Source organism: Vitis riparia, chromosome 1 (assembly GCF_004353265.1).
Source record: "Vitis riparia cultivar Riparia Gloire de Montpellier isolate 1030 chromosome 1, EGFV_Vit.rip_1.0, whole genome shotgun sequence".
Taxonomy (NCBI): Eukaryota; Viridiplantae; Streptophyta; class Magnoliopsida; order Vitales; family Vitaceae; genus Vitis; species Vitis riparia.
Window position 1 is genome coordinate 5,292,385 of NC_048431.1, and position 18,020 is coordinate 5,310,404.

The window sequence follows — 18,020 nt, forward strand, 5'->3', positions numbered from 1 at the left end:
CTTAGTTTCACACCAAAATTCAAATTCTTCGTACTGATAATGGTATTTCCACCTGTGGGATGAGGTGCAATTGAGACACATTTTGCAGTAGTGGGGGAGGGTAACGAAGGTGGCGAGGAAATCATTGAAGCTCGTTGATTTGACGAAGGTAACATTGTGGGTGGAGATGTTTCCAAATGTCGTGCTTCCAGCGCTATTAGAGGTAGAAGATGGAGATTGGACATACATGGTTGCAGTTACAGTCACCGGAGAAGATGACGGAGAAGACTCTATCAGGCCTGAGTCGAATTGCAGCAAGGACGAGCTGAGGTCAGCCGGGGGTTGCGTCTTTCAGAAGCCACAGAACGTTGAGGGGCTACGAGCTATTGACAGTACCATTGAGTGCCATAGCTGGATGCCTCGTCATCGTTCCCATTTTCGTTCTTCAGATTCAAAATCGGCTAAGGGGGAGAAAGGAAAGGGAAGGTGGATGTTGGGCCCAACGGCGGGAAGCAACATCGGGCCAACACCAGACGCCTTTGAAGCCTGTTCTGATTGGGCCCAATTTGGGGCGAAAGATTTTGGGCCCCTAGCGGGTCCAACCCATAAAGGATCCTCTAATGGCGGCCCAGATGTATCTTCGTCTTCAAAGCTCCTAAGACCAGGGTTCACTGCAAAGAATAAAATGTCGAAAGGTCATCTTCAAGTGTCGTCAATGCCGAAAGGATCCTCAGTCTCTGTAAGGCGCAGAGCAAGAAGTGGGCCGTCGACATTTGAGGAGGCGTCTTCTACCCCGAAGCGAAACTTAGAAGGAGGTGGCTCACTGGAGACAAATCGAGACACTTCTCGGGGCAAATCTCACTCCAGAAAGAGCGATCTCTCCACTGGTTTTGAAACATCCAAAGTTTCTACTGGCAAGACAGAGGGAGAAGAGGGGATTCTGCAATGCAAATTGATCAATGAGGTGCGTACTCCTTTCTCAGCTGTATCTGAGCGAGATCTTCCTTTGTCTAGGGCTTTTGAGCCAAATTTTATTCCTGAAACCTCTGTTTCTTTGGTTCACTCTTCTCGTCGTCAGTCTTTTTCTTCGATTCCGTTGGAGTCAAGCTACGCCGTTCAACATGGTTCCGTTTTTATCTCTCCTGTGGTGAATAACAACCATCGTGGTGGTGCGTCCTGTTCGGAAGGTGTGGTGGTTCCCCTAGAAACCTCTAGCCGAAAATTTAAAGACCGGCCTCTCCTTAGGGAAACTCTCAGTAACCCTGAGGTGTGTGGTGTCTCAAGTGAGGCTTCGTTCCCAGTGCTAGAACCTTCCACCTTCCCGTTGGAAGGTTTTCAGGTTGAGGGGCTTACGCCTCGGAAGATGGTCAAGGTTCAGTTAGTTATGGAGAGTTTGAGGGTTAGAATTGTCAGGGATAACGGAAAAGGTGTGGAAGGAGAGTACAGGAGTGCTCTCTCTGCGGACAAGGTTTATTCCAGAAGAAAGAAGAAAAATGACTCTGGAACTCGAGGAGAGGATTAGTTCTGGGTGTGGGTTGTGTCGGGTTGTTTTTGTTTTCATGAAGATCTTAAGTTGGAATACAAGAGGTTTAGGATCTAGGAAGAAAAGGAGGACTGTGAGAAGGTTTTTAAGTACTCAAAACCCAGATGTGGTGATGCTTCAGGAAACAAAGCGTGAAATTTGGGATAAGAGGTCTGTGAGTAGTGTTTGGAAAGGTAAAAGTCTGGATTGGGTTGCTCTTCCTGCTTGTGGGGCGTTGAGGGGGATTGTGATCTTGTGGGATTCAATTAAGTTCAAGTGTTCAGAGAAGGTGTTAGGATCTTTCTCTGTTACTGTAAAATTGAACTCTGATGAGGAAGGGTTTTTTTGGTTAACCTCAGTGTATGGCCCGAATAAGGCAGTGTGGAGGAAGGACTTCTGGATGGAGCTTCAAGACCTGCATGGTCTGACTTCCCCAAGGTGGTGCGTAGGAGGGGATTTTAATGTGATTAGGAGGATATTTGAGAAGATGGGTGACTCTAGGTTAACAGTCAACATGAGGTGTTTTGATGAGTTTATAAAGGAAAGTGGTTTGTTGGATCCCCCTCTTAGGAATGCAGCTTTTACATGGTCAAACATGCAAGTCGATCCTATTTGCAAGAGGTTAGATAGGTTTTTATTCTCTTTTGAGTGGGATTCTTTTTTCTCTTAAAGTATTCAAGAGGCCCTTCCTAGATGGACCTCTGACCATAGCCCAATTTGTTTGGAAACTAATCCTTTAAAATGGGGACCGACTCCTTTTAGGTTTGAGAATATGTGGTTGCTCCATCCTGAGTTTAAAGAGAAGTTTAGAGATTGGTGGCAAGAGTGTACGGTTGAAGGTTGGGAAGGTCACAAGTTTATGAGGAAACTAAAGTTTATTAAATCAAAGTTGAAAGAGTGGAATATAGTGGTCTTTGGAGATTTAAGAGAGAGGAAAAATCACATTCTTACGGACTTAGGCAGAATTGATCGAATTGAACAAGAAGGGAATTTAAATCTTGATCTGGTTTCAGAAAGGACCCTAAGAAGGAAGGAGCTAGAGGATTTGTTATTGAAGGAAGAGGTGCAATGGAGACAAAAATCTAGGATTAAGTGGATTAAAGAAGGGGATTGCAACTCTAAGTTTTTTCACAGAGTGGCCACTGGAAGAAGAAGCAAGAAGTTTATAAAGTCTCTGATTTCCGAGAGGGGGGAGACTTTAAATAACATTGAGATTATTTCTGAGGAGATTGTAAATTTATTTGGGAATCTCTATTCTAAACCCGAAGGTGACTCTTGGAAGATTGAAGGGATTGATTGGACCCCTATTTCTGAAGAGAGTGCAATTTGGTTGGATAGACCGTTTTTTGAAGAGGAGGTTCGAATGGCAGTTTTCCAATTGAATAAGGAAAAGGCCCCTGGCCCTGATGGCTTTACTATAGCAGTTTATCAAGAGTGTTAGGATGTGATAAAAGAGGATCTAATGAGGGTGTTTTTTGAGTTCCACACTAAGCGGGTAATAAATCAAAGTACAAATGCGACATTCATTGCTATGGTGCCTAAGAAAAGCCAAACTTTTAAAATCTCAGATTATTGACCTATTAATTTGGTTACAAGTTTATATAAGATAATTGCTAAGGTCTTATCAGGGCGTTTACGCAAAGTTCTACATGAAACAATCTTTGGCTCTCAAGGAGCCTTTGTGGAAGGGAAACAAATTTTGGATGCTGTATTGATAGCCAATGAAGTGGTGGATGAGAAAAGAAGGTCAGGGGAGGAAGGGGTAGTCTTCAAAATTGATTTTGAGAAGGCTTATGATCATGTGGATTGGGGATTTTTAGATCATGTGCTTCAAAGGAAGGGGTTCAGCCAGAAATGGAGATCTTGGATGAGGGGCTGTTTATCTTCTTCTAGTTTTGCAATCCTAGTTAATGGGAATGCAATGGGTTGGGTTAAGGCCGCTAGAGGTTTGAGACAGGGAGATCCTCTTTCTCCTTTCCTTTTTACTCTAGTAGCAGATGTTTTAAGTAGGTTGATGATTAGAGCTGAGGAAACTGAGATAACTGAGGGTTTCCTTGTGGGGAGGGATAGGACTAGAGTGTCCTTGTTACAGTTTGCTGATGATACCATATTTTTCTCTAAAGCCTCTTTGGACCTTCTTCAAAACCTTAAGATTATCCTTTTGGTTTTTGGGCAAGTATCTAGTTTAAAAATTAACTTAGAAAAAAGCACCATTTCAGGTATTAACACTAGGCAGGAGGTGTTGTCTAGTTTGGCTTTGGTTTTGGAGTGCAGAGTGTCAGAGTGACCTTTGTCTTATTTAGGCCTTTCTTTGGGAGGGAACCCAAAGACAATAGGCTTTTGGGATCCCGTGGTTGAGAGAATTTCGAGGAGGCTGGATGGGTGGAAAAAGGCCTATTTGTCTTTGGGAGGGAGGATTACTTTAATTCAGTCTTGTCTGTCTCACATCCCTAGCTACTTCCTCTCCCTCTTCAAAATCCCTGTATCTATAGCTTCAAAGATGGAGAAGATGCAAAGGAATTTTCTTTGGTCTGGGGCCGGGGAAGGGAAGAAAGATCACCTAATCAGATGGGAGGTTGTTAGTAGACCAAAAGAGATGGGAGGTTTGGGCTTTGGGAAGACTTCTATGAGAAATATTGCCCTCTTAGGGAAATGGCTCTGGAGGTTCCCTAGAGAAAGGAGCGGTTTTTGGCATAAGGTTATTGCGAGTATATATGGGACACATCCTAATGGATGGGACGCTAACATGGTGGTTAGATGGTCTCACAGATGTCCTTGGAAGGCTATTGCTCAAGTTTTCCAGGAGTTCTCCTCTTTTGTCCGCCTAGTGGTGGGCAATGGGGAGAGAATTCGGTTTTGGGAAGATCTTTGGTGAGGAAACCAAACTTTGTGTTCTCAATTTGCTGATCTCTACAGAGTTATTTATGTGAAAAACCTCACTGTCTCAAATGTCCTTGGCAATTCCTTACCATTGTCTTGGAATTTTAACTTTCGCCGCAATCTAACGGATTCAGAAATTGATCTCCTTCAGAGATTAATGTCCTCCCTTAATTTTGTGCTTCTTTCCCCTTCTTCATCAGACTCAAGAGCGTGGTCTTTGTCTTCGTCAGACTCATTTTCAGTGAAATCTTTTTTCTATGCCTTGTCAAAAGTTTCAAATCCTTTAATGTTCCTTCCGGCCAAGTTTTTATGGAGCTCAAAAGTCCCTTCAAAGGTTAAGGCACTCGCTTGGTTAGTAGCACATGGGAAGGTAAACACTAATGACAAGTTGTAATTGAGAAGACCCTACAAAGCCCTCTGCCCTCAATGGTGCATTCTTTGCAAAGGAAATGGAGAGTCGATTGACCACCTTTTTCTTCATTGTCCCGTTACCATTGGACTTTGGCACAGGTTGTTCAATCTAGTAGGTTTGATTTGGGTCCCTCTAAGGAGCCTTGAAGACATGTTGATTATTTCTTTTAAAGGCTTGGGGAACTCATTAAGAGGCAAGACACTTTGGCAAATTGCTTGCCTTACTTTGATTTGGATGGTGTGGCAAGAAAGAAACAATAGGATTTTTGAGGATAAAGGGAGAACGGAAGAGATGGTTTGGGATTTGATCCGGTTTTATTCTTCTCTATGGGCTTCTTGTACTGAAGCTTTTAGAGGAGTTCCTCTAAGCATTCTACAACTCAATTGGATTGGGGTTTGCGTCTCAAGAGTTTGAAGATTGATGGGGTTTATTTTGTTTTTAGAGTTCTATTGTTGGGTGTTTTTCCTTGGTATTTGTGTAGGAAGGATCTCTCATCCTTCCCTTGGTTTTTTTCTCTTTCTATTGTCTCTTTTTTCTCTCCTGTATTTGTTCTTTTATTAATATAATCTTCTTCGTTTCTGATAAAAATAAAATAAAAATAATGGTACTGAGTATTTCAATCACTCATTGAGCACTTATCTACAAGAAAATGGTGTTATCCATCAAAGTTCAAGCGTTGACACCCCTCAGCAAAATGGGGTTGTAGAACTGAAAAATAGATATATTCTTGAAATTGCTCGTGCCTTGCTGTTTACCTCTCATATGCCCTCACAATTTTGGGGTGACTCCATTTTGACAGCCACATACCTTATTAACCTAATGCTTAGTCAGGTCCTATCTTTTGTCACACCTCTCCAAAAATTCCAAGAGTTTTTTCCTCATTCTAGACTTGGTGCACATCTTCAACTTCGTGTCTTTGGGTCTGCTGTGTTTGTTCACGCTCACACACCTAAGTGGAACAAATTGGATCCCAGAGCGCTTAAATGTGTCTTCCTTGGCTACTCTTCCACACAAAAGGGCTACAAATGCTAGACCCAATTTCACAGAAGCTATATGTTAGCCTAGATGTCACATTCTTTGAGCATACTCCCTACTACTTGCTTCAGGGGGAGTCCGTGAGTGAAGGTAGACTACCCTTAACCTTAGACTACCTCGATGTTGCTGTGTTCGAATCCCTTCCGTGCCTTATATCTACCCCTTCGCCTAATGCAGAAGAACACTTGAACTTAGGGGGAGATACGGAAATACAGATAAATAGGGAAACACTCGTCTACTTAAGGAGGCCAAAATCGAAGTCCAATGAGGCACTCACCTCCAAAGCACTAAAAGAGTTAGGATCGGTGATAGTTCCAACCCCTCAGGAGTTTGGTTCCAATCCTGATCAGGTAACAGATGATATACCCATTGCTCTTAGGAAGCAACCTCGTTCATGTACTCTCCATCCTATCTCGAAATTTGTATCTTATAATGCTCTTTCTACAAAGTGTCGTGCTTTTGCGATTAACCTTGATATAATCCAGATTCCTAAAAACATTCAAGAAGCCTTGGAGATTCCAGAATGGAGAGAGGCAGTGATGGAAGAAATAAAGGCATTAGAAAAAAATAGGACTTGGGAAGTGATGACTTTGTCGAGAGGGAAGAAACCAGTGGGCTGTAAATGGGTATTCATAGTGAAATATAAGGCGGATGGCATAGTAGAACAATACAATGCCCACCTAGTTGTAAAGGGGTTCACTTAGACCTACGACATCGACTGCATTGAGACATTTGCACCGGTGGCAAAGCTGAACACTATACGAGTTCTCTTATCCTTGGCAGCAAACCTAGACTGGCCACTCCATCAGTTTGATATCAAGAATGCCTTTCTGAATGGTGAGCTGGAAGAAAAAGTGTTTATGATGCTACCACCAGGGTTTTGTAAGGAAGAAGAAGAAACCAAGGTAGGCAAATTGAAGAAATCTTTGTATGGTCTCAAGCAATCTCCGAGAGCATGGTTCGATAGATTTGCAAAGGTGATTAAGAACCAAGGATACCAACAGGGACAGTCGGATCATACTATGTTCTTCAAACAGTCCAACGATGGAAGGATGACTATCCTAATCGTGTATGTCGATGACATCATTCTCACTGGAGATAACACAGGAGAAGTGGAGAGGTTGAAGAAGGTTTTAGCCACAGAGTTTGAGGTAAAAGATCTGGGTCAAATGCGGTATTTCCTAGGAATGGAGGTCGCCAAATCAAGGAAGGGAATTAGTATCTCCTAGAGAAAGTATGTACTTGACTTGCTGATTGAGATTGGCATGCTTGGTTGCAAGCCAAGCGATTCCCTTATCCAGGCAAGAAAAAGGACGGAAAACCCATGTATAGAGAGAGATATCAGTGACTAGTTGGTAAACTGATCTACCTTTCTTGTACTAGACCAGACATTGCTTTTGCCGTAAGTGTGGTTAGCCAGTACATGCATTCACCAAAGGAAAGTCATCTGGAAGCAGTGTATAAGATCCTCAGATATCTAAAGGGTTCTCAAGGAAGAGGACTGTTCTTTAAGAAGGGTGACAGTAAGAAGGTTGAGATCTATACAAATGCAGATTGGACGGGTTCAGCAAGAGACAAATGGTCTACTACCGACTACTGTATTTATGTTTGGGGAAATCTAGTAACATGGAAAAGTAAGAAGCAGAGTGTAGTAGCCAAAAACAGTGTTGAGGCTGAATTCAAAGCAGTTGCACAAGGTATATGTGAAGGACTATGGTTGCAGAAACTGTTGGAAGAACTACACATTATAGTAGAGCTCCCCATCAAACTCTATTGCGACAACAAAGCCGCCATTAGTATTTCTCATAATCCTGTTCAGCACGACAAGACCAAACATATAGAAGTGGATAGACACTTTATAAAGGAGAAAATTGAGAAGGAGACGATTTGCATGACTTGTATCCCTACAAGGAAACAATTGGCAGATATATTCACCAAGGGGTTACAGAAATCTAGCTTTGAAGATATTATTTGCAAGTTGGACATGATTAATATTTATGATCCAACTTGAGGGGGAGTGCGGAAATCCCGTATGATTTGGGGGGTGATTTGTAGGATATTGTGGTAGAAGATTGAGGCCCCAATTAGATATGATATTTAGCCTAAATGTTTGTTTTGATTTTTATATTACCATATTTTGCTTTTTGTGTATATGTTAAATAGGGACCTGATTATGTAAAATATACATGATTGAATATACAATTGTATTATTCTCAGTTTCTATAGTTTCCTTTTTGAGTTGTGTAGCATTTTTTGTTTTGCTTAGGAGTGGTATTGGCATCCTTTCTCATTCATTTCATCAGTTTTGTGTAAATCTTGGGAGGATGTCTCATCCTTATACTCTCTAAATTCTTTGTGATGAATTTGTAGTTTTTGATACCTAAAAAAAAAAAAAAAATTGTAGTTTTTGATAAATAAAATAAAATAGAAAATCTACAAATTAAAATGCAATAAGCTCTTCAAAACTTTTTTAGTTATACTAAGCATATTAGTCACATTAAATTAATCAAATACTTTGCTCATGGTAGTCATAATATTTTGCAAGCAGCCTTATTTGAAGATAGTCACATTACAATTTTCCCTTTTTTTTTTTTCATAGGAAAAAAAATTTTTTTAACAAGAAAAAAGATGTACGAGGAAGAGATATCCTTTAAGAAAACAAAAAAATACATGAAACCTAAACAACAAAAGATCACGTCTACAAAATACTGAAGGGGTTGAGCTCCCAGTCTGATGGCATTTCTCTGATCTGGGCCTCTGCAAGAAATATGTTGTCTTGTCTCAAGAGATATGAAGGATCCTCCTCATCCAGTGATTATAATGCGACGAACTTATGCTCCCTATAGTATGCTTAGAAATGGGGAAAGAATTCGGTTTTGGGAAAATTTGTGGTGGGGGGACCAACCTTTGGGAACCCAATATCTAAGACTATTTAGAGTAGTCGTGGATAAAAACATTCATATTTCTTCAGTTCTTGGTCTTACTCGTCCTTTCTCTTGGAATTTAAATTTTTGCCGTAACCTGTCAGATTCTTAGATAGAGAACTTAGAAGGCCTCATGCGGTCACTTGATGAATTGCATCTATCTCCTTCGGTCCTAGATGCCTGATTTTGGCCATTATCCTCTTCAGGGCTTTTTTCAGTCAAGTCCTTCTTTCTAGCATTATCTCAATTTTCTGGATCTTCTCAGGATTTCCCTTCTAAGTTCATTTGGAATTCTCAAGTTCCTTTCAAAGTGAAGTCCTTTGTTTGGTTAGTGGCACACAAGAAGGTGAATACTAATGACATGTTACAAGTGAGAAGACCCTACAAAGCCCTTAGTCCTGATATTTGTATTTTGTGCATGAAGTATGGGGAATTAGCAGATCATCTTTTTCTTCATTGTTCCTTGACGATTGGGTTGTGGCACAGGTTATTTCAGTTAGTTAAGATGGATTGGGTTCCTCCGAGGAGCATCTTTGACATGATGTCCATCAAATTTAATGGTTTTGGTACTTCTAAGAGGGGGTTAGTTTTGTGGCAAGCTGCGAGCATCGCTCTAATTCGGGTTGTGTGGTGGGAAAGAAACACGAGGATTTTCGAGGATAAAGCAAGGAATTCAGAGTTTCTTTGGGACTCTATTGTTTTCCTTGCTTCTCTTTAGGCTTTCTGTTCCAAGGCATTTAAGGGGACTCCCCTTAATGTGTTACAACTTGATTGGTTAGTGGTGTGTACTCCATAAGGAATGGTCTTTTATAGAGAGTTCGTTTGTTTTCTGTGTATTTTCCTGTAATTTAGTTGTCTTTGGAGGGAGGATTTCTCATCCTTCTTATTGTACTTCTTTTTTCTATCAATATATCTTTGTGTCGGTTCCAATAAAAAATAAAATAGTATGCTTAGAAATATCTAGTTGAAGTCCCTCTCATCATTAAGGTTCTGACCTGTGAGGGAAAAAAGAGCCTTGTTTAATTCCCATAATTCTAGAATCTCAGCCTCAAAATCCTTGGTCATTCCCTTTGTTCAGGAAAGGGCTTGAATGGTATTATCTTTGTGGTCTCTGATTAGCCTCCCAGGGACTTTCAGCAGGCATCTATCAAAGTTTAGTTTTAACCTCCCGTTGGAGATGGGCCTGATGTTTGGTAACAGACCTCAATCTGGCCTCCATAAGTAAACAGCTCTTTGGTCCATACTTGAAATACTTGAAAAACAGATTCCTTGGTCAAAGAAACTCAGACAGATGAAGAAAAGCAGTTCTGTTCAACATAATCCCTCTGATCCATATTAGTTTTTTATAAAAAAATTTATTTCATGTTCTCCGGCTAAATACAGTTTTCAGGACCCCAATCTGCACTTTGCAAGGTTTAAAGCCATCTACTAGGATGTTCAGCCCTAAGAACCATTCTACTAAGGACATTCACCACAAGCATGAACAGGAAGAAGAAAATTGATCTCATGGGCTAAGGCCTATAGAGCCTTATTCCAATTACTAGCCCTCTCTTAATTAGAATAATATAATTGGCTGAGGAAAGGAACCTTACATCAATATGTGCCACCTGGTGCCATAGCTTTATGCCCTAAAGGGTGACCTGGAAGATCTTACTTTTCATGGTTGTCATGTTGAGATCATTACATCTGTTTAGATGCATATATTGTCCTCAGGACAACACATATAGGCTGGTTTGGAGAAGAGTGTAACAAACAAACTTTTGAAGGGATTAAGAACTTGGTTCTGGAAGTGAAGATTTATTTCTGAAGGCTTTATTTACGTGGAATACTGCAGCTGTGAGGTTTCCTGATATTCTTTCTTTGGTTTTGTCGGTGTTTTGGATTAGGGAAGGTGGAATTAGGCTGTCTTCTTCTGTGGCCTTGGCACAAATTTTACATATATTTGGATTGTGGCCTCTTCTTTGTTAGGCATCCTTTAACTTAACAATCTTCTTTTTTCCCATGAAGAAATATCCACCATGATATCATTATTGAAATCTGGGGCAAACGGGGATATATGGTGTCTTGTTCATTGTGGCATCATGGTCCCACCTTAAGTTAAACTATGTGGTTTTGGTTGAGCCATTGAAGAAGAGTGGACAATTACGTTAGGGCAGAAGTGATTTAGCCTTAAAATTTTAGTAGACTGTAGATATTATGAAGGGTTGAGGGTAAAAGTGGGTGTTTTACTTTTTTATTTTTATTTTTTTTTCTCTTATTAAATTTTTTGACACTGCTAACCTGCACCCCTTAGGAACAATGTCAATATTAATAGGGCTTTTCCTCTCCTTATCTTTGGGTGGTAAGGTAGGGTGGGGTGCATGGAAATGAGTCTGGAACCTCCCTAGTCTCACCACAATCATTGTCACCTAAGCCATGCTTCAGGGTGTATTTGCTAATTAAATTCTGCCATAACATCTCTGATCTGCTCCCCAAAATTGGAAGAATTCACCAAAGCAGTTTAATGATTTAAATAAATGGATTTACCTGGTGAATGCACTCAGGGAAGTTAGAATGGAAATTAGTATCACAGATTGTTGGCAACTTTTTGTAACATTTATTTTGATAAACTAATTTCATTTCCTCATACTGATTTATTGCAGAGATAAATTGCTGGCAGGAGTGGCTTGTATTTTCAGATATATTCTTTTTTCTTATGAAAAATGGATGCATTGATTTTGTTGATTTTGTGGACAAGCTTATTTTACGCCTGATAGAGGGAGATAACCATATTCTTCGGACGAATCATGTTACTTGGCTGCTTGCACAGATTATTCGGGTTGAGCTTGTGATGAATGCATTAACCTCAGACCCTAGAAAGGTTGTCTTTGCTGCCATATGATTCTGCCAATCTTTTTCTTCCTCTTGCCACTGATATAAAATCATTACTTCATTCTTTGTAATGTTCAAATCATCTATTAGCTGCACTCAATCAGATGACATTATCGTTTGAGAATCTTATTTATTTCACATTCAGAATCAATGGTTTGCCAGTAGTTTTTTATTACCTTTTTTTGCTTGGGCCAATTGACATATTTTAACTTAGGCATTTCAATTCTGCTGATAGATGGAGACAACTAGAAAGATTCTATCATTTCATAAAGAAGATAGAAGCTCTGATCCTAACAATCCTCAAAGCATCCTACTTGACTTTATAAGCAGTTGTCAGAATTTACGAATTTGGTCCTTGAATACATCAACCAGAGAATATTTGAACAATGAGCAACTTCAGAAAGGGAAGCAAATAGATGAATGGTGGAGAATAGCAGGCAAAGGTACATCCCATAGATTTGATTCTATTATAAAATGTGGTTAGAATGATCAATTTGGAGGCCATGTGTTATGAGTTCAAATCCTTTTAAGCATTGTTGTTATTGAAGCAAAGTCTATGCCTGCAATTGCAAGTATCTTAAATTTACAAATTGTTTAAAATTGGTCACTCTTATTCTTTTTGGTCTTTTCTTTGATGAAATTTATATCTAGTAGATGGTTTGAAAGCATGGTGGTAGTTAGAAGTAAAATCTTGTGAGATTTAAATTTAGGTTGTAAGAAGAAGAGGAAGAAGAAAGTAGAAAAAGGTGTAGAAATGTTTAGGTGTGTCTGACTTGACTTCCCTGAATGCTTGTACCTTCTCATCTATTTATATTATTAAGATTATAAAAAATACCCCAAATAACTAATACCTAATAACCAATCAATAAGACTAAACAAAACAAACAAAAAAATAATAATTTTAACTCTTCCCTCAAAGCGGAGCATAGTGTTTACACATGCCTAGCTTGGAACATTGTTTATGAAAGGTATCGTAAGCCAACTCTCATCTAAGAATGTAGCCCAACTGGTCATTACATTGAATAGAAGAAGTATCAATTTGATTTTGCTTTGAAATTCTTGAATGTAATAACAATCAACTTCTATATGCTTTGTATGCTCATGAAAGATAGGATTATTTGCAATAAAGGTAGCAACTCGATTGTCGCAACATGTTAACAATTTTACACAGGAGTATGTATATCTAAGAAAAATACGTGTAGAAGCATGAGCAGAAAGTTTATCACAATTAAGGTCATTGTTGGGACTAAATCCCAAATAAGCTTGATATACATTATTGGTACACTACCTAACAATTTAAGTTTAGGTCAATTGGTAGTTTGGAATGGTATTAGAGCCTTTCTAGTGGGAGGTCATGAGTTATAAACTCACAACATGCTAATTTCCCCCAATGTATTGAGTCCACTTGCAAATCTAACAAAGGCTACCTTTGAGGTGGGGGTTAGGGTTAAAGGCCAAAAAAACTTACATTGTTGGTCCACTACCTAATTGTTTAAACATTTAGGTTAATTAGTGGCTTAATAGTCCAAATTATGAATAAGGGTAATACAACTAAATACATTAGGAATGAGTTGAAAAGGAGATAAAGGCATACATGGGAGAAAAGGGTTTGATTAATAATAGTAGTAGTAGGCTTATAGTTAATGAGATGGCATGTGGTCAGCATTGATCCAAAAATTTTCTAGTACCTTCTTATTGAACAATAAGGCATGGAAAATATCTAGGTTAAAGGATAATGTGTTCACTCAACAATAATAACATTTTTGTTGAAAGGGGCGTGCACAACTAGTGTGGTGAATGATATCAAAACAAGCAAAAAAAAAAAATGAATTTGTTATAGATTATTATATTCCAATGCATTAATGGATCAAATAACTTCAATAAGTCTACCAAATCGAGCAACAACTTCATTGTAGAATTTAGAAATAATATTAGGTAGTTTAGATCTTTTCATCTAAAATATCCATATTATCCAAATGTAATTATAAATAAATATAACAAAATAAAGAAATCCATTCAAACTAGCACTTTGAGAGGGACTCTAAATGTCTGGTTAGACTTTATTAAAGGACTCTAAATATACCTATTATGATGCTTGGAAAGGAACTATGATGATGCTTGCCCAGTTTTGCATTCAAAGCTTGACACATGACTCATAAGATGTGTACTAGACATAACTTTGGCAAAGATGAATAACCTAGACAGAAATGCCATTGAAGAGGTGAGACTATTGCACTTAATACTGATGAAGAAGGTTCACCAAGATTCAAATACACTCTTTTTGTCTCATGATCCAAACCAATCATCTTCTTTTTGGCTAAGATGAATAACCTAGACAGAAATGCCATTAAAGAGGTGAGATTATTGCACTTAATATGATGAAGGTTCACCAAGATTCAAATACAATCTTTTTGTCTCATGAACCAAACCAATCATCTTCTTTGTTCTAATCTCCTAAAAAACATAGGTTGTGGGAGAAAAAGATACCAATTAACTTAAGGTATTATTGGCTTTACTTGTAAAAAACTGAAGAAAGCTTTGGAAATTTCTTACTTTTCTGAATGAGTGCAATACTTTAAATAATACAAAATAGTTTGACTTAGTGGAGCTAAATAAGGAAAAACTAGTCCATGTTAATCATGAAAGAAATTTTTATTTCTAGTCTTGATATAATGGAACTACTTAGAAGGTGTAGTTTTTGAATTAATCTATTTTATTACCTATTTTAGGTTTGTCCCTTTATATTAATTCTTTAGAGAGCAAAAATCTCATGCAAATATAAATAAAATCAATCACACAAATGAAACTATGGGTGGTCTCTTGACTGCTAAATAATCTACTAAATATGAGAAAATGGTACACAATTTTACTTGATTGGATGCATTTACTCCATAGAGTCTTACATCATTTGCACCTACTCTCCTTTTCCATGTCCTTGATGTAGCACTCCCCTATACTTCTTAGTGGATTCCTTGAAGCCCTCGTCAAAGTTTCGCAATGAGATCTCTGATCTTTATTGTAGCTGAAAGTTACTCTCAAGAAAGATCTTGAAAGTTTGAGAGTTAGAGGATCAAACTTTTAATGAATGTCTATGCTCTCTTAGGATTCATAAAAGTGCACACATGCCTTTTAAATAAAATATCTCTATTTATATTTATAAAGCCCTTTTTTTGGTGGTGCATTTCAACTGCAAAATTTTCTCTTCTGGTCAACGGGGTGCCAGCAGGTTTTTTTTCCAATTCCAAGGGGTTGCGTCAAGGAGATCCCCTTTCTCCTTACCTTTTTGTCTTGGGTATGGAAGTGCTAAGTGCACTTATAAGAAGGGCTATTGACGAGGGATTCATTTCAGGCTGCAGATTTCGAGGGAGAGGGGGGATGGAGATGAATGTGTCCCATTTGCTCTTTGCTAATGACACAATCATTTTCTGCGAAGCAAGGAAAGAGCATCTAACCTCTCTAAGTTGGATTTTGGCTTGGTTCGAGGCGGCTTTTGGTCTAAGAATAAATCTAGCTAAAAACGAATTAATTCATGTTGGGGAGGTTGAAGATATTAAGGAAATGGCAGTGGAGTTAGGGTGTAGAGTGGGGTCTCTTCCTACTGTATATCTGGGGCTGCTCCTTGGAGCCCACCACAAGGCCTCGTCTATGTGGGATGGGGTGGAAGAAAGAATGAGGAGAAGATTAGCCCTTTGGAAAAGACAATATATGTCTAAGGGCGGGAGAATTACCCTCATTAAAAGTACACTGACCAGCATACCTATCTACCAATTGTCCCTCTTTCGAATGCCCAAGTTAGTGGCAAAAAGGCTTGAAAAATTACAAAGAGACTTTCTTTGGGGAGGGGGAAGCTTGGAAAGGAAAATCCACTTAATCAATTGGGAGGTGGTGTGCACTCAAAAGGAGAAGGGGGGTCTAGGCATTCGGAAGATTGATCTCCTGAACAAGGCCTTGTTGGGTAAATGGATTTGGAGATTTGCCTTTGAAAAGGAAATCCTTTGGAAAAAGGTGATCGGGGTGAAGTATGGCCAAGAGGGATTTGGATGGCGGACTAATGAAGCTCGCGGAACGTTTGGAGTGGGGGTTTGGAAGGAGATTCTGAAGGAGGCAAATTGGTGTTGGGATAACATAGGGTTCAAGGTGGGTGAGGGGACTAAGGTAAAGTTCTGGACTGATCAGTGGTGTGGCAATGAGGCGCTGTCCCAAAATTTTCCCCAATTATTTGCCTTGGCGGTCCATAGGAACGCAACGGTCAATGAAGTGTGGGATTCAAGCCTTGGTCAAGGAGGTTGGAACCTTAGATTTTCCAGAGATTCTAATGACTGGGAGTTGGATGCGATAGGAGAGCTGTTTCATATGCTGAGGGACTTTAGGATTTCTTCAGAAGAGGACTTAGTGTTATGGAAAGGAGGGGGTCTTGGTACTTTTCGGATTAGGGATGCTTATAATTTGATGGCTACTCCTAGTGTCATTGCCTTCCCGAAAAAAAGCATTTAGGTGGATAAGGTTCCAACCAAAGTTGCTTTTTTTGCTTGGGAGGCCACGTGGGAGAAGATCCTTACTTTGGATAGGCTCTAAAAACGGGGGTGGCACCTTCCTAATTGTTACTTTTTGTGTGGTTGTGAAGAGGAAAATGTAAATCATATTCTTTTACACTGTATAGTGGTCAGGGTTCTCTGGGAGATTGTCCTTGCCTTGTTTGGAGCTCAATGGGTGTTCCCAGAGACAAACAAAGAGGTGTTATTTAGTTGGAGGGGCCCTTTTGTGGGGAAAAAGAGGAAAAAGATTTGGAACTTCATCCCGTTGTGTATTTTTTGGACGGTATGGAAGGAAAGAAATAGATTAGCTTTTAGGGGGGACTCTTTAGCTATACAAAAACTCAAAAATTCTTTTGTATATAATTTGTGGAGTTGGGCTAGAATGTATATGGGAGAGGAGTCCTTTTCACTTTTAGGCTTTTTGGAATGGCTTGCGGCTCCTTAAGGGCTGGTGAGGTTGATTGTTCATGTGTTTTTTGTTCTTAGGCTGCTATGTATGCTACTTGTATGCTTTGTGGTTTTTCGCCCTTTAATATATTTGTGCTCATTTATATAAAAAAAAAAAATATTTATAAAGCCCTTTTCAGAATTATGGAGAGTTTCCTAATTCTAAAATATTCTAAAGATCCTTTTTAGAATTAAATACCAATTTAGAGATAATCACAATTTTAAAACTTAGTAAAAAATATTCAAAAAAATCTTTTTAGAAACAAATACAAATTTAGAGATAGTCATAATTTTAAAACTTATCAAAAACAATTTTTGGAATTAAAAATATAGTGGAAATCAAATTAGGAAATAGAAAGTATTTTCTTCCTAATTTCTTGAATTAACCATTCCAAAAGCTTTACCAACCATAAATACATACCTTAAATTTTCTGATAAAAAAATAAATAAATACATACCTTAAATTTTACAACTCTAAATAACTTGAATCTAAATTTTTTTTTGATAGATAAACGCAACATGTATTAACAAGAGGCAAAAAAAACCACAAAGCATACAGGAAGTATATAAGACAGCTAAGGCCTCGCAACCAAAGAAAGATAAACAAAAACTCACCAACCTTTAACTAGAAGCTAACCATTCCAAAAAGCCTATAAGGGAGAGCGGTTCTTCTTCAATATACAGTTTAGCCCAACCCCATAAATTACAAACAAAAGAATTTTTAAGCTTCTGAATTGCTAACACCCTCCCTAAAAGTTAGTCTATTCCTCTCTTTTCAAACCGTCCAAAAGATGTACAACAAAATGGATTTCCAAATCTTTTTTCTTTTTTCCCCCACAAAAGAGCCTCTCCAACTAAATAAAACCTTATTTACAGTTTCTGGAAAAACCCACTGTACAATGTATTAGAATATGATTTACCATTTCCTCTTCGCCACACAAGAAACAACAATTAGGAAGCTGCCACCCTCTTTTCTGAAGCCTATCAAGAGTAAGCACCTTCCCCCACGCATTTTCCCACGCAACAAACGCAATTTTGGTTGGAACTCTATCCACCCAAACATTACTTTTTGGGAAAAAGACAGCAATGAGGCTTACCAACAGACTGTACGCTTTCTTGACACTAAACTACCCGTTTCTTTCTTCCTTCCAAAAAACCGAGTCTTCCTCCATAGTAATCCTATGACCCCTCAAAGCAAGAAGCAAATTGCCAACCATGTCCAATTCCCAATCATTAAAGTCCCTAAGAAACCTTAAATTCCAGCCGCCTTGGCCGAAATTCTGGTCCCACATCTCTTCCACTGTGGCATTCTTGTGCACAACCATAACATAAAGATGCGGGAATCTTTGGGACAACACTATACACCCACACCAAAGATCGGTCCAAAATCTGATTTTGGTGCCTTTTCCCACTTT

At 38.9% G+C, this 18,020-nt stretch overlaps 1 protein-coding gene across 5 annotated transcripts in view; it reads left to right on the top strand.

The window, feature by feature from the left end:
• Window positions 1-18,020, top strand: part of LOC117913451 (mediator of RNA polymerase II transcription subunit 23) — a 125,008-nt gene that overhangs the window by 26,676 nt on the left and 80,312 nt on the right. For all 5 annotated transcript variants that reach the window (XM_034828452.1, XM_034828437.1, XM_034828445.1 and 2 more), the window contains exons 6-7: window positions 11,395-11,612; window positions 11,859-12,066. In XM_034828452.1, the coding sequence (XP_034684343.1) occupies window positions 11,395-11,612; window positions 11,859-12,066 (426 nt within the window). The remainder of the gene's footprint in view (window positions 1-11,394; window positions 11,613-11,858; window positions 12,067-18,020) is intronic.